At 53.0% G+C, this 14,815-nt stretch overlaps 3 protein-coding genes across 6 annotated transcripts in view; 1 reads left to right on the top strand and 2 right to left on the bottom strand.

Annotated features, from left to right (window-relative positions):
• Nucleotides 1–55: 55 nt before the first annotated feature.
• KLHDC3 (kelch domain containing 3) lies at nucleotides 56–7,291 on the bottom strand. 2 transcript variants are annotated; one of them, XM_033217215.1, is made up of 11 exons: nucleotides 7,005–7,291; nucleotides 4,006–4,218; nucleotides 3,656–3,832; nucleotides 3,383–3,498; nucleotides 3,135–3,206; nucleotides 2,795–3,008; nucleotides 2,632–2,718; nucleotides 2,380–2,488; nucleotides 2,187–2,260; nucleotides 1,986–2,064; nucleotides 56–681 (listed from the first exon to the last, which is right to left on the bottom strand). In XM_033217215.1, exons 2-11 carry the CDS (start codon nucleotides 4,157–4,159, stop codon nucleotides 615–617), a joined length of 1,149 nt encoding a protein of 382 aa, XP_033073106.1. In that variant the 5' UTR covers nucleotides 4,160–4,218; nucleotides 7,005–7,291; the 3' UTR covers nucleotides 56–614. The 2 variants fall into 2 exon arrangements, with proteins under 2 accessions (XP_033073106.1, XP_033073105.1); XM_033217214.1 differs by lacking the exon at nucleotides 56–681 and having other exon boundaries at nucleotides 1,789–2,064.
• A 40-nt stretch (nucleotides 7,292–7,331) lies between these two features.
• Nucleotides 7,332–9,121, top strand: MEA1 (male-enhanced antigen 1). 3 transcript variants are annotated; one of them, XM_033217224.1, is made up of 4 exons: nucleotides 7,332–7,455; nucleotides 7,959–8,236; nucleotides 8,323–8,425; nucleotides 8,730–9,121. In XM_033217224.1, the coding sequence occupies exons 2-4, from the start codon at nucleotides 7,970–7,972 to the stop codon at nucleotides 8,879–8,881; spliced, it is 522 nt and encodes a 173-aa protein (XP_033073115.1). In that variant the 5' UTR covers nucleotides 7,332–7,455; nucleotides 7,959–7,969; the 3' UTR covers nucleotides 8,882–9,121. The 3 variants fall into 3 exon arrangements, with proteins under 3 accessions (XP_033073115.1, XP_033073114.1, XP_033073116.1); XM_033217223.1 differs by having other exon boundaries at nucleotides 7,408–7,567; XM_033217225.1 differs by lacking the exon at nucleotides 7,332–7,455 and adding an exon at nucleotides 7,583–7,607.
• The window catches only part of PPP2R5D (protein phosphatase 2 regulatory subunit B'delta), a 37,680-nt gene continuing 31,873 nt past the window's right edge, over nucleotides 9,009–14,815 (bottom strand). Inside the window, exons 5-17 of the mRNA XM_033217209.1 lie at nucleotides 14,581–14,780; nucleotides 14,388–14,498; nucleotides 14,187–14,279; nucleotides 13,316–13,446; nucleotides 13,123–13,182; nucleotides 12,908–13,016; nucleotides 12,637–12,690; nucleotides 12,153–12,323; nucleotides 11,931–12,058; nucleotides 10,780–10,881; nucleotides 10,613–10,685; nucleotides 10,352–10,468; nucleotides 9,009–10,200 (exon numbers count right to left, since the gene is read on the bottom strand). Of these exons, the coding sequence (XP_033073100.1) occupies nucleotides 10,063–10,200; nucleotides 10,352–10,468; nucleotides 10,613–10,685; nucleotides 10,780–10,881; nucleotides 11,931–12,058; nucleotides 12,153–12,323; nucleotides 12,637–12,690; nucleotides 12,908–13,016; nucleotides 13,123–13,182; nucleotides 13,316–13,446; nucleotides 14,187–14,279; nucleotides 14,388–14,498; nucleotides 14,581–14,780 (1,487 nt within the window). The 3' untranslated portion in view covers nucleotides 9,009–10,062. The remainder of the gene's footprint in view (nucleotides 10,201–10,351; nucleotides 10,469–10,612; nucleotides 10,686–10,779; nucleotides 10,882–11,930; nucleotides 12,059–12,152; nucleotides 12,324–12,636; nucleotides 12,691–12,907; nucleotides 13,017–13,122; nucleotides 13,183–13,315; nucleotides 13,447–14,186; nucleotides 14,280–14,387; nucleotides 14,499–14,580; nucleotides 14,781–14,815) is intronic.

The following is a 14,815-nucleotide window of genomic DNA, read 5'->3' as shown; positions in this document are numbered from 1 at the left end:
TGCCCCCACTGCAAATTCCAGCCCTCTCCACCGTATTCCACAAAAACACGACACGTTTGGAGGTTTTAATTAATTTTTATAAAATCTGAGCTGGCTGAGCTTCAGGGTACAGCGACAGCTCAAGGAAGGATGGGATTATCTGCTGGTCCCCGCCTCCCCAAGACGGGGAGAAGGAGGTCTCATGCCAACAGCTGCAACTCCTTTCAGCTCCCAGTCAAGGCTCAAGGCTCAAGCAGGGGGATGGGATAGGCAAAGGGGGAGGGGGAAGCTCCTGAGGCTCAGACACTGCTTGCTTCTCCCTTCTCCCCATTCCCTTCCCTTCCCAACAGAACCTGGCTGGCCCTGGGCAGAGCTGAGGCCCAGGAGCAGCTGAAAGGAAGTGGATGGGGACAGAGCACCAAGGGGAAGGGGCCCTCGGCCCAAGGGGGGAGGAACCTGGCCCCCACCCCGCTACAGCTCCCCACTGAATTCACAGCACAGAGAACACCTCTCGCCCAACAACTCCACATGGAGGTATACCAAGTCCAGGGGTCAAAGGAGCAGGTGGGTGACAGATGGGCAGGGGCAGTGAAGATGACAGCAGGCTCAGGAGGGGAGGTGGCAGAAACTTCCTCCTACCCATGGGAGGAGACGATGGGGCGACTGATATTGCTGTTGGTGGTCATGGCATTCAGCTCCCACCTGGAAGGCCAACAACAACAGACAGAAAGAAGAGGGGGCCCTCAGCCCAAGCCCAGGGATGCTTGAACCAAGCTATAAACACACCAGTCCCTCCAACTTCCTAAAGCTCAACCACCCACAGCCACCTCTTATTTAACAGCCCTATTAGGTTTTAACAATCAGAACCCACCCACCACCAAATCCAACACCACCCACTCCTCTCCCTCCAAGCTCATATGGATTTCCGGTTTATGTTTATATATATATATGTATATTCTAGTGTCCAGGCACCTGAGATCTGTGTAAACATGTCAGTCAACATCCCAACCTGCCTTTCCTGCTTTGCTTAGAGCCAACCAGACAGCCCCTCCACCTTACCCTCACCAGGAATGCCTCACCCCCACCAGAAATAACCATTTTTGCTCTCAACTCCCATCCTTTTAAGGCTCTGACTCAGCACTCCTACCCTTCCTGAGGCCTTCCCCACCCATTAGACCATATTATTATTATTTTTTTTTTGAGAGTCTCGTTTTGTCACCCAGGCTGGAGTGCAGTGATGCAGTGACACAATCTCGACTCACTGCAACCCCCGCCTCCCAGGTTCAAGCAATTCTCTTGCCTCAACCTCCCAAGTAGCTGGGACTACTGGTGGCTGCCACCACACCCAGCTAATTTTTGTATTTTTAGTAGAGACAGGGCTTCACCATGTTGGCCAGGCTGGTCTCGACCTCCTGACCTCAAGTGATTCGCCCACCTCAACCTCCCAAAGTGATGGGATTACAGGTGTGAGGCACATGCCCAGCCAGCAAGAGTTAAACTGAACTGATACTAAGAGAGGAACTATCTCAGAATGACCCAGACAGGAAAAATTATATACAAAGTAACATCTGGTGGTTAATTTGAACCTGAAAAATTATACATAAAGTAACATCTGGTGGTTAATTGGAACCTAAGACTGAAATTCAAAGGGAAGCAGCCAGATCTTCTGGAACCAATGTGATCCAGAGGCTCCTAAACTTGTCTTTGCAGCTAGGTTCTAAGATTTAATCATTTCTCAGCATGTTCACAAAAATAACTCTATAAGCTTAGGTCTCAGAAAGTGATGCTGCTGAGCTGGATTTTTTTTTCCATATAATTTATTCTGCTGACAGTTTTACATGATGGCTGCCAATTCACCTCCTTCCATCTCATTTCGCACAAGTACACTACATCTCCAGCAGAACAATAATGTCTGTCTCCTCCATTCTGAGACCAAGCTAATCAGGTCACACCTGTGCTGCTCACTCACGCTCACCCAATCCCTCCCTTCCAACCACTCACTGTACCTGATGTCATGAGGCAAACAAGACTGGTCTAGGTTATATTGAATCACGGCCAGTTTGCACAGAGTCTTCAGACTAGGGCCTTTAAGGGAGAAGTTATGGAAAAGAGATGGTCAAAGGTGAGGAAAGGGTCCAGTCCTGGATATCACCACCCAAAGACAGGTACCTTGATGGCAGGAGCAATTCAGGAATAACTATACTTACTAAAGTCCAAAATGTGTAAGTCAGAATGATCTATGAGGTCAAATTCATCTCCCAGGCCTTCCTCAGGAGATGGACTGTCAGGATCAAAAGAGAGATGAAAGTAGGACAAAAACAACCCATGAGACCCCCTTTTCAAATACCTCCCACTCTCCCATTGGTCACTTCCCTGAGCCCTTCCCTCTCTCTTTCTAACCTGGTACCCCCAAAGAGGACAATCTTGTCACCAACAATACAGCAGCACTGGCGCCGGCGGGGACATGGCCCCTTCCCCTTCGGTTCAATCTTTTTCCAGGTAAAGGACACTGAAGAGAAATTTATATGGAAGTTCAATACCTGCCTAGTCCAGGTATCTTCCCCACCCCCATCCCTCACCTCCTCAGGATTCTTTTATTTTCCTCCCACCTCAATTGCTCCTTGTTCCTGCCCTAAACGCAGTGCTCTTTACCAGGATTAAACTTCCAGAGGTCATGGAAGTGCCGGTTCAGCCTTGCATTATAGCCACCAAAGATGTACAGCTCCCCATTGTAGCCAACTGGAAGGACAGAGAAAACATCAAGAGTGTGAAGCGGGCAGGAAGGGAACTCCACAGGGAAGTAACAAATACTCACAGGCCGAGTGGCTCCGGCGCCCCTCAGGCAGCACTGGAGTCGGGGGACAGTCCAGCCAAGCCTCAGTTCTGGTGTCAAAGACTCGAATGCGGTTGCAGTAAATCTCATTGTTGGAATGGAATGGCCCAAAGCGGTCGGCACGGCCCCCAAAGACATACATGTGACTTCCCAGCATTGTGGCTGAGTGGAAGTCCCTCCAGCGTGCAGGGTTGCCCTGGGCAGAGGCAGAGAGATGGTGGAGGGGTCAGAACAAAGGCTGGAAGAGGATCTGCTCTGACTGAGCTTCCTATCATTTCTTCAACGGAGGGTGGGGATTTGGGAGAAAAAAGAAAGAGCAGACCTTTGTACAGATAAGAGTCCATGTCATGGTGCTGGTATCTAGCTTGTGAATGTCATTGGAAAAGCAGTCCGCCTGAGTAGGAAGAGAAAAGGAGGAAGAAAAGAGGGAGCCAACAGTCACTCTCTGACCCTCCATCCTTCCCCTCAAAACCTGCAAACAAGCCAAAGCCTCCCATTTCACCATCCAAAATTGCCCTTACCCTCCTTCTCAGTCCCACCCTAAACCTCTTAGTTTATTCCCAGACCTACCTGCTGCTCGTAGCCCCCGAAAATGTACATGATCTTGCCTAGGACACAGGCGGAATGTCCATCCCGGGCCCCAGGAACTGTCCCTGACACTCGGGGTGTGAACCACTTGTGAGTATCTGAAGGAGATGAGAAAATGGCTCAACTAAGCACCATCTATGACACTCCCTCCTGAGCTCTGGGGTACTCTACTCCCCAAGACCCCCAACCCAAACCTTTCTCAGGCAACTGAGGCAACATCTAGAAGGACATAGCCTCTCTGAGATCCATACTCACTGACGTCAAAGGCATACAGCACATTGCAGGCCCCTTCGGTGTCATTCCGCCCGCCCCAAAGGAGGACCGTGTCGTCGATGAGGACGGTTGAGTGTCCATAGCGCATGTAGGGTACGACAGGAGCTTGCCCACGGATGGCAGACTTCACCGGGGGCAGCTTTGTCCAACGCAAGGACACTGTGGGCACAGCTCTGCTCAGCCCTGGGAGCTTCCCTCCAAGCTGTCCACCTTTCCCAAACCAGATGTTCCTCCCCAATCCCCTTGGTGCCAGAGACCACAGCCAAACCTCATCAGCAGCCCGTTTCCCACCTTGATGTGGGGACTCAGGGACAGCCCCAGCATTGGCTTACCTGCATTGAAAATGTGCACATCTATCTGACGCAGCGTCTCATAGTCTTCACCAGAGCAGTAACCCCCGAAGGAGTATACCCGATGCCCAACAGCCACTGCAGCATGGTTCACCCTGCGGGGCCCGCCCTCCAGGTGCACTGTCCACCGTAACATCCCCTGGACCACTGGTTACAGCAACATGCCCCCCCGGCACGGCCTGCTGCCTCTGCTACCTGCATACAAATTGGGGCCACAGGATCCTCAGGCAAGGCTTCTGCCCAGCTCACTGTGACTCTGCCCAGAACCAGCCTTTGCCTCCAAGTGTCACCCTGGTGGCCCTCCCACACTACCCCTCCACAGGGACACTAGTCACAGCTCAGGTGGCTGGCCCTGCCCCAAGGGAGCTGCCGAGGTCAGGGAGCTAGCCCTGGCCCAGTGTTCTCCAACAGTGAAGGGTGGGGCCACCCCCACTTGATTGCCAGCTCAGAATCTGCTGATCATGGTCACCACCTACTCATGGAGGCTCCACTCTGTCCCTGGCTTGGCACAAACTTGAAGCCCCTTCCCAAATGGTATATTCTCTTGTCTCTGCTCTGCTTACTGCCACCTCTCTAAGAATCTGTGTTCTTTAAGGTGGGGAAAGGGATCTCAAAATACTCACAGCTATTAATAGCCCAGGCAGCCTCAGACAGTCCATCGAAAGCTGGCAGCATGAGTGCCTCAAAGCAGAAAAGCTTTCAGGCTTTTAGAGTAGAACAATCCCCCTACCCAAGATAGGGTAGGACTGATCCAGGAAGGGACCTCCATGTTACCGTGGTTGGTTAGCCCCTCACAGGGAGCTCTTGTCAAGCTGAGTTGTTGTCATTGGGGTCACCCAGGGACCCCCACAGGCACAAGGAGTTCCTTTGACAGCTGTGCCTGGTATGCTGCCAGGACTTAAGCCAGAAAGGTATGTGTATGCTTAGGCTTGGGGGATGGGGATAGAGGGAGGGGTTTTCTCCTCCTGCCACTTTCCCATCCCTGCTACTGTGGTAGAGAACAAGTCATTTCCAGTAGAAAAGAGGGAAGAAGTTCTTCCACAACTTGGGTTCCTGAAAGGCGGATAGAGGTGGGACTGTGCAATGGAAAGTGGAAGGGGCTGGGCACGGTGGCTCACGCCTGTAATCCCAGCACCTTGAGACCGAGGCAGGTGGATCACGAGGTCAAGAGATGGAGACCATCCTGGCCAACATAGTGAAACCTGGCTCCACTAAAAATACAAGAATTAGTTGGGCATGGTGGCGTGCGCCTGTAGTCCCAGCTACTCAGGAGGCTGAGGCAGAATTGCTTGAACTTGGGAGGCGAAGGTTGGAGTGAGCCCAGATTGCACCACTGCACTCCAGCCTGGCGACAGAGTGAGATTCTGTCTCAAAAAAAAAAAAAGAAAAGAAAAGAAAAAGGGGAAGGGAGGCAAAAAATGCCCTTGGGCAGGACAAGAGAAAGATTGAGCATGAGAGGTTATGGTCTCTTTTTTTTTTAAGACAGAAGGATCACTCTTGTCCCTCGGCTGGAGTGCAATGGCGCAATCTTGACTCACTGCAACCTCCACCTTCCGGGTTCAAGGGATTCTCCTGCCTCAGTCTCCTGAGTAGCTGGGATTACAGGCGACTGCCACCACACCCGGCTAATTTCTGTATTTTTAGTAGAGACGGGGTTTCATCATGTTGGCCAGGCTGGTCTCAAACTCCTGACTTCAGGTGATCTGCCCGCCTTGGTCTCCCAAAGTGCTGGGATTACAGGCATGAGCGACAGCGCCCAGCTGGTCATGGTCTCTCAAACACAACCAGTGAACCTAGTGGCAGGTACACCTGGGTACATCTGAGTTTTTTTTCAGGCAAATCCTTGCAACTGACAACGCTTTTGCTGGCAGGCATCTCCTGAGTTTGGGTGGATCATCATCTGCTCCCTGTTTAAGAAGCCCTGGCAGAGGAAAGGGCCAGGCAAAACCTCAGGCACAAAAACAGCTCTAATAAGGGAGGCCCCTTGCAGGAAAGAGACATGGCTTTCAGCTGGCTTGCTAGTCCCACCCACCCAACCTCCCCCAACTCCACACCCCAAGCTTTAAATAGCCATGGGGCCCATCCTGAAATAGCCCCAGCAGGAAGCTACTCTCACTTCATTACTCCCGCTCTCCAAAATATCTTGGGTCTGGGCTTGTGGAAATTGTTAGGAGGTCGATGGGCTTAAGAATGGAAGTCTTCCATCCTTCCTTATATCCTCTATTCTTCCCTTCAGATATGTCAAGGTAAAGTAAAATATGCACAGGAGAAGAGATAAGTAATTCCAGCCAAAGGTGGAGAAAAAATTTTTAGTTTCTCTGCCATAAGAAAAACTCAAATTCAAGGAGAACAAGCCCCCAGGCTCTCAGGGGCTTCTCTTATCCCTGGGTCTCCCCAATCCTCCATCACCACCAAGCATTTTCAAGCTTCTTCTATTCCCTTAATGTATCTACCTGCCTGGTCTCTTGCACTTTTTATTCCCCATTTCTCGCCCTTCTCGATCTCGTGAGAGCTTTGCAGTTTTCTCATTTTTCCTTCTCCTACCATTCCAAGCTCCACCCAACAGCCCTCCATTTTCCCACCTCCACTAAGGAAAGAAAAATTAACATGCCCGGACCACGGATATCCCTCCCTGCATTTGACTCTATCCCTGTCTTCTTCCAGACATTCCGGCCTCCTCTAGCCCACTACGCCACTCACCCCTCCCCTTCCACTATGCTTAGCTTCCCTGTTTTCATAGCCCAGTCTTCCTTCCCATTTCCTTCATTGCTTCCTCCAGACACCAGGTCTCTCCTACCCATCTCCTGGCCATCCTCCTCTAGACCCGCTTTCCCCATTAACACTCTCCTTTCCCATCATCCCCCAGCTCCCTCCCCACCCCCACCTCATCACTCTCAGGCCCCTCCCCCGCCACTCCAGCTCTAGAGAGCGCGTCCTCAGCCCCCTAATTCTTCCTTGCCCTTCCACCCATCCCAGGCTACCTGCCAGGCCGAGCCGGGGCGGGGCCGCGGGTCCTCGCGCTGCCTGCAGCCTAGAACCCGTTGCGCGCCAACCGACGCCTTAGTCCCCAACGAGATAAACACAGCCAAGCTCGATTCTTCCGGCGGGCAGCTGTGCGCGCACGTGCAGTCGTAGCTAAGTCCCCGAGGCATTCCGGGACTTGTAGTCCACACGTTTCCTGAGGGACGAGAGGGCTAAGGAGTGGGCAGGGGCGTAGGAGAGATTCTGCCCATGTGTAAATATGTGTCAAGACCGAGGAGGCCACTGGGAAATGCAGTCCTTTGTTTTCTGGGCTGGGCATGACGGAGGCGGGGCAAGGGACGCACTCCTCGTCCTCGCCAGTGTCAATCATGGGCATGGGGCGGGGCTGGAGGACTAGGAACTTCTGCACGTCCTGCCCCGCCGGAAGTGGAGGCCACGGGCTCTGAGCGGGTGAGGCGCGCGGAAGCACCGGCGCTGGGATTCGCATGGGGGCGGGTGGGGGACGCTGTAGCTGGGGCCATTTGAGGGGAGCCCATGGGTCCTGAAGGGCATCTGTCAGGCGGTACAGAGGGGGACCTCTAGGAGAGGGGAGAAGGGGGCGGGTACGCCTTGTTTAGGGGACTCTGATGACCCAGAGTTCCCAAGTCGCGGGGGAGGCGTGGCGGGGGAGCCGGGGTTCTGGAAGGGGTGTCTTTTAGGAGGTGGCAGGGCCTCCGGTTGGGCGTTTAATTAGGAAGTGGCGGAGCAAGGCGGGTGGGGCCTGGTTCAAGATAAGAGCCCCGACTTAGGGGGAGGAACGAGAGGCTGGAAGCGGGGCGGAGGGGTGGAGGATGCAGGAGCCTCGGGGAGGAGCTGGTTCTTCTGCACACAGGAGACCACAAAGACATGATGAGAGAATGAACATGGGCCTGGTTTCATCCAGTCCTTGTCCTACCGCCTCCCTGTTCTTGCAGCCCCTGCCCGGATGGCAACAGTAGTTCTAGGGGGAGACACCATGGGCCCTGAGCGTATCTTCCCCAATCAGACTGAGGAACTGGGACCACATCAGGGCCCTTCAGAAGGCACTGGGGATTGGAGCAGTGAGGAGCCTGAGGAAGAGCAGGAGGAAACGGGATCGGGCCCAGCTGGCTACTCCTACCAGCCCCTGAACCAAGATCCTGAACAAGAGGAGGTGGAACTGGCACCAGTGGGGGATGGAGATGTAGTTGCTGACATCCAGGATCGAATCCAGGTAGGATGGAGGAGGGACGGTTCCTCAACAGGTGAAGCTGGGCTCCCTGAAAGCCTGGCCCCAAACAGTCTTCTCTGGCTCTGCAGGCTCTGGGGCTTCATTTGCCAGACCCACCATTAGAGAGTGAAGATGAAGATGAGGAGGGAGCTACAGCGTTGAACAACCACAGCTCTATTCCCATGGACCCAGGTAAAAGATCATTCTTTCATTCTGGAATAATTACTAAGGAAATGAACTGGCATGAGTCAGTAGAAGGAAGTTTCAGAGGAAGACCCTATCCTAAAAAGATAGTTTGTAAACTAAGATTTTATAGACTTCAGAGTCCAAGTGAAATGCTCTTCTGCTAGCTTTGGGGATGGGCAGGCTTGCCTTGAAGTAACAAGATGGATTTGGTGACCCTACCAGCCCAAGGGCTCTGGGTTGATTCAGGGATTGGGGAGGGGAGCTGGTCCCATTATTTCTATACCTTACTGGCCTCTGGCTCTGATTTCAGAACATGTAGAGCTGGTGAAAAGGACGATGGCTGGAGTAAGCCTGCCTGCGCCAGGGGTTCCTGCCTGGGCTCGGGAGATATCGGATGCCCAGTGGGAAGATGTGGTACAGAAAGCCCTCCAAGCCCGGCAGGCATCCCCTGCTTGGAAGTGACCACAGTGAGAGCTGCCTTATCTTCCTACATTCCAGGCCAGAACCAGCACAGGACTGAACACATCCCTGGTTGTAACGTCCATTTCCATCTTCCCCATCTCCCTTTCCACATCAAGGCACATCAGACTTCTCAGAGACCCACTTTATTCAGTTCTGTACATATGGGGACATCGGCCCAAGCCCAACCCACCTTAGCATGTATCACTCTGTGGAGAATAAAGCACCCTATGTACACAGCCAGAATCCGCACTGCCTGCGCCCCTGGAACCTGGGTCCAGCCCTCCTCAGCCCCTGGCCCCTCCAAGGTACCTACAAGGGACAAGAGAAGGCCTGCCTAGCATAGCACAAACAAGGAAATAAATAGGTGTTGGCAGGAGCCATGCTTGGGGCACCGCTCCCTGCTTCCTTCTTTATAGTTTTGGGAACCAACAGCACAGAAAAGCAGTCAGCCCCAGGTGGTCCCTTCCATGTCTGTGACCCCAGGGCTGCTGCTCACCAAAGACAGGGCATGGGGTAGGGTGTTTGTTCATCCCTCCCTGGCCCCACTTGGTCCATCTGGGCCCTATATTCATCAGTTATTGTCCACAGCCTATACTTTTCTCCTTCTGACCTCCCTTGGTCAGGCATGGGGTAAGAAAAAATAATACAACCCTATCTGCCAGCACATGGCTGGGGCTGGGGGGCCTGTTTGTGCTGCAGGGAGTTGGCTTCCCTCCAGCTACTCCAGGGGCCAATGGGGCTTGACATAACTTTGGTGAGAATAATCTCCGCTGTTCCCTACATGCCTCTGCAGGGGAGAGAGAGGAGGGGAGACACCTGGCGTTCAAATGAGGATGAAGGGAACAATAGAGGAGCATATGTATTCCTGTGTGTACTTCTCAGAGCAGCCTCAGGTAGCTGTGGGTGAGGAGCAGGTAGGGGACAGGCATCCCCAGGTTGTCTGAGCACTAAGCATCTTAGTGCTCAGCCTGTACTAGCCACAGGGAGGCATGAACACCTTTTGGGGAGAAGAGGGACCACTCTGTGGGTGTCCCTGCTTCAAGTGCCCGCATCCCCCTCCCTGGAGTAGCTAGAGAGGCGCTGCCTTCCCCCAAGTCAGCCAGTAGGGAGCAGAGTGTGGAGGGCCTGGGCAGTGTCCAGGGGCTGAGTGGGCTGTGGCCCTGTGGTAGGAATGTGAGGGGTCAGAGAGCCTCCTGGCTGGCAGTTAGAAACTCTTCCGCCCGCTTGTGCGCCTCCAGTGCCTTGATGGTGTACACGTCCTGGGGCAGCTCTGACTTCCTCCGCAGCAGCACCTTCTCCTTCTTGATGTCTTTTAGCATCTGTGTGTGAATAGGGACAAGGAGAGGAACGGTGACCAATTCCCAGTGAATTCTATTGTTTCTTCCCCTTGTTCTTTGGCTCTGCTGTTTCCATCTCCTCTCCCTTCCAGAACTATTATTTCTACTCCACCCCGCTACATTGCCCTCCCACCTGCACAGCCTCAGTCTCCACAGTCCTCTTCAGAAGCTGGATGTCCTCAGCTGTGGGGGTCTCTGTTTCCATCGAGTACACAGGGGGCAGTGGTGGAGGAGCTCGGAACATGGGATACTGAGTGAGAGGAGACATGGACAAGTGGTGAGAGCCACTTCAGAGGCTTGGAGGCCTGTGTGCCCCATATTCCTCCCCTAAGAAACTCCCCCAGCTCAAGATGGGCTGGCCCCTCAGTTCACAGCAGTGGCAGGAAAACCTCACCTGGGGATTAAGCCGGGCCAGCTCCTCAATTTTTTGCCACATCTCTTCCCTTTCCTTCATTCGGAACCGGCCCCTGAGGAGCAAAAGTAGGATTGGGTTTGGGCTTGAGAGAAACACAGTGAGCTGGTGGTAGAAGATGAAAGTCTCCTGGGGAGAGAGATACTCACTTCTGCTTCTCTGCCTTGTATTGTTGTGTGCAGTCATCAAACAGCTTCTGATTCATTTCCATAAACAGCTTCAGGGCATTGTAGATCAGTCCATGGATTGTCCTACCACCAGGAAGAAAAATGAGTAGGAGGCCAGAGCCTGCCCTTAGTGCGAGGAACTCAATTTGTTCTCTCACAGGGTTATCTCTGCTAAGAGCTTTGTCCTTTACTACATCCAGTTTACAAACCTCTATGCAGTATCAGAAGAGAGCTCTGGCCACATCACCTGGTTTGAGACTGGCATTTCATGGTCTTCACAAATATTGGTCCACGTGTCCATCCTTCCCTCACCCCATGCTCTTCACCCCATCCTTCCCTCACCCCTGCCTACCTCCCATCCTTTCCCACTCTCTAACCCACACTAATGGCCTCCCAGCAGCATGATGGGCATGTAGATGCAGCATGACGGACTGCATCTGCACCACAGTGTGCTTGCTTTTAGCAGAAAAGTCTTTTCAAAACCCTGAGAGTTTCTTATTTTTTTTTTTTTAAGATGGAATCTCACTCTGTTGCCCAGGCTGGAGTGCAATGGCATGATCTTGGCTCACTGCAACCTCCACCTCCCAGGTTCAAGTGATTCTCTTGCCTCAGTTTCCCAAGTAACTGGGACTACAGGCATCTGCCACTACGTCCAGCTAATTTTTATATTTTTAGTAGAGATGGGAGTTTCACTATGTTGGGCAGGCTGGTCTCAAACTCCTTACCTCGTGATCCACCCACCTCGCCAGCCTCCCAAAGTGCTGGGATTACAGGCGTGAGCCACCGTGCCTGGCCTAAAACCCTGGGATTCTTTACACATACTCTCAAAGAGGGTCACATCAGCTTCTCACTGCATAGAATTACATCTCCAAAGCTGTGATAGGAGCTGCATAAGAGCTGACCCCAAGGAGTGGTATAACACAGGCCGCTGCCCTGCTGTTTGGTATCACAGAGATCTTGGCGCACAGGCTTTTTTTTGCTCCAGTCAGCCCCTCAAGGTCCTATCAATATGTAGGGGACATCAGCCCCACTTGCTGGGTGACCAGGTGAGACCCCTGGCTCTTTAGTTCTTCCATACCCTCAAAGTTTCCCAAACTGGATCTCCACCACCCAGCCCCACCCCAGCGCCTTACTTGTTCCAGTGGCTCTTGGAGTTCCTGTAGAGTGCAGGGAACATGATGGGGAGGACTCTGGCAGCATTGTCACTTATCAGGCTCATGATGTATTCATTGTTCCAGTAATAGAGAGCACGCTCTGCCACCTGGTGGAAAGAGGCGGACTCGGTGGGTGCTGCCCGTTTCACTCAAGACCTCAGTTTCTGGCAGGGGTTGGGATGTGCTGGGTTGGAGTCTCACCTGGAAATGGGGGCTAGAGACACACTTGGCCAGCTGGCGGAAGAGGGGTTCCATCACTTTGCTGAACTCAGAAGGTTCAATGACGTCCAGAATCTCCTCCAGCTCATTCAAGAACATCACCTCCTTGGGGCTGTGGGTCTTAGGCCAAAACTTGAGAAGTCCCACAATTACCTAGGAGACAAGGAGGGCATGGGGATGAAAATTCTTTGCACCTGCCTAGGTCTCCAGGAAGTTTTCCCACCTGCTCTCTCCCCCAGCCTGGTGGGCACAGTTTGGGTAATCTCAGCCAGCTGCCCGTTTCTTTGCCTTAGATCTGTTTCCTAGGTGTATATAGGTTTCACTTCCCCTTCAGAGAGGAAACCATGTTACCAGTCGGGTCACAGCCCTCCTGAGCACCCCCTTATGCTACCCCCAGTAGGTACAGACTGGCAAGTGATGCTGACGACAGTAAGAGGTGGGCCTTGGGGCCCGGAAGGGGAATTACCGGCTCAGTCAGACTGCTCTCCTTCTCCAGGAATTGTACCACACAGTATGCCAGCTGCAAAAGTGTGAGGTAGAAGGGAGGTGAGGTGTAGGTCCTAGAAGTTCTCAGAGAAGTCAGTGATAGAAGCAAGATCCCAGAAGGGAAGGGGAGGTGGAGGGAAGGAATTATCCCACCTGCTCCCTGTGCTTCCCCTATCCCAGCTAGAACACCTTCCTGCCCACTCTTTTCTCTGCTGCCTGAGTTGGACATTATCAGGAGGAAGGCAGCTCACCTGAGGGTGGTAGACACTCAGGGACTTGACCTTGTGAAGGGGAAGCAGGACACGGATGAGGAACATCTTGTGCTCTTCTTTAAGGGGCAGGGCAAAGCCATTGATGATGCTAGGAATTAAGGGACATTTGTTAGGACCAAAGGGTCAGATCCAAGTTCAGTGTACCAATCCTCCCAACCTTTTTCAGGCATCTGTGCCCCCAACCAGCCTCTCACCTGCCCAGGATCTCCAGGAGCTCAGCAATCCCGTTGTGATGCTCTGTCTCATAGATGAACCTGAGGGAAGAAAAATGGCTCCTGACAACCCCTGATGTCCCTCCAGCATTCTGCACAGTCCCCCCACCTCCCTGCTCCCACCCCACCTCAGTAGCAGAATGCTTTGCTCCTAAGCCTGGGCTCCTGGCCTCACCTGTAGAAGATGTGGTTGATTTGCCTACGGATATAAGCCCGGAGCCCCAAAAACTTGCCATAGATGCGGTGCAAAATGGTCTTGAGGAAGTCCCGCTCTCGAGGATCCTCACTGTCAAATAGGTCTAGGAGCTAGGGGCATGAGGGAGGGAAAGCAGCCAGTGAGGCGGCAGCCAGGGAAGGTGGGGCCCCGGTGACATAGGTCCTGCCAGGGGAAGTGCAGAGGTGCCCTGGAATGGGGGCCAGCAAGTCTTAGAAAGCAGAGTGATTCTATTGTATTTGTACTGAGACTACCAAAGTGATGCCTCAGTATTGACTGGAGAGAGGTACTCTGTTGCTTTTGTTTCCTACCATTATGCTGTTAGTTTCTTTTTTTTTTTTTTTTTTTTTGAGACGGAGTCTTGCTCTGCCGCCCAGGCTGGAGTGCAGTGGCCGGATCTCTGCTCACTGCAAGCTCCGCCTCCCAGGTTCACGCCATTCTCCTGCCTCAGCCTCCCGAGTAGCTGGGACTACAGGCGCCCGCCACCTCGCCCGGCTAGTTTTTTTGTATTTTTTAGTAGAGACGGGGTTTCACTGTGTTAGCCAGGATGGTCTTGATCTCCTGACCTCGTGATCCGCCCGTCTCGGCCTCCCAAAGTGCTGGGATTACAGGCTTGAGCCACCGCGCCCGGCCGCTGTTAGTTTCTTAAGGCCAGAGTAGGGTTTTTTGGTTTGTTTGTTTGTTTGTTTGTTTTTTAACCCTTTATAGCCTCCTCATACCAGACATGGATGAAACCCAATATATTCAGCATAAGGGGGAAGAGCCACTGGGAGACAGATGAGTGGGGCATGGAATGGAAAGAGAGGGCAAGGACAGGAACTCAGGGACTCACAGCAAGTACAAACTTCTGGTCGATGTACTTCTTGGCTATGTTTGGCTGGAAATCAGGAGACTCAAGGAAACGTAAGAAGAACTCATACACGAGCTATAGGGGAAAAGGCACGCCACTAAGGGGATGTTCCCAAGGACGTGCAGGACTCCAACTGCCCCACTCCCTGCAGCCAGGGCCAACCTGCCCCCCTTGCCCTGGTACCTGGAGATGTGGCCAAGCAGCTTCCAGCGTGGGCTCATCTTCTTCTGGGTCAAACTCAGCCCCTGTGGGATTCGATGAAGGTGGCAGCGTCCGGAAGAGATTCACTGAAAACTGAGGGGTAGGGTCAGTTAGAGCTCCACCTGGGCTTCTCCAGGGCCCCTGCCAGTTCCCCGTGTCCTTTCCCTGTGCCCACCATGGTGACAGCCTCAGGGTAAATGGCCTCAGTGACAACATCACGGCTATGGGTGATGTACTCCACCATCTCGTTGAGTCCTGCCCGCTTCACCTCCTTGAATTTGAGGTCACTGAGTGGGTCTGACACGAAGTCAAAGAGGACACAGCACTGGCGTAGCTTCTGGATAAACAGCTCCTCCCGTTCCTGGGTTGGCGAATCTGTGGGGGCCCCAGCAGTCAGGTTCTCCTCTGCA

This window comes from Trachypithecus francoisi, unplaced genomic scaffold, assembly GCF_009764315.1.
Source record: "Trachypithecus francoisi isolate TF-2019V2 unplaced genomic scaffold, Tfra_2.0 Lachesis_group10, whole genome shotgun sequence".
Taxonomy (NCBI): domain Eukaryota; kingdom Metazoa; phylum Chordata; class Mammalia; order Primates; family Cercopithecidae; genus Trachypithecus; species Trachypithecus francoisi.
The sequence above is the reverse complement of the archived record's forward strand: the minus strand, read 5'-3'. Positions and strand labels throughout refer to the sequence as shown.

Bases quoted from the DNA above. Each gene is read 5' to 3' on its own strand.
- MEA1 (XM_033217223.1), top strand. From the start codon at position 7,540: ATGGGTCCTGAAGGGCATCTGTCAGGCG. The intron at 7,568-7,958 runs GTACAGAGGGGG...CTGTTCTTGCAG, and splicing joins TGAAGGGCATCTGTCAGGCG to CCCCTGCCCGGATGGCAACA. The intron at 8,426-8,729 runs GTAAAAGATCAT...CTCTGATTTCAG, and splicing joins CTCTATTCCCATGGACCCAG to AACATGTAGAGCTGGTGAAA.
- KLHDC3 (XM_033217214.1), bottom strand. From the start codon at position 4,159: ATGTTACGGTGGACAGTGCACCTGGAGGGCGGGCCCCGCAGGGTGAAC. The intron at 3,009-3,134 runs GTCTGCTCTTTC...GCCTCTGCCCAG, and splicing joins GGACTCTTATCTGTACAAAG to GGCAACCCTGCACGCTGGAG. The intron at 2,719-2,794 runs GTGAGTATTTGT...CTGTCCTTCCAG, and splicing joins GCGCCGGAGCCACTCGGCCT to TTGGCTACAATGGGGAGCTG.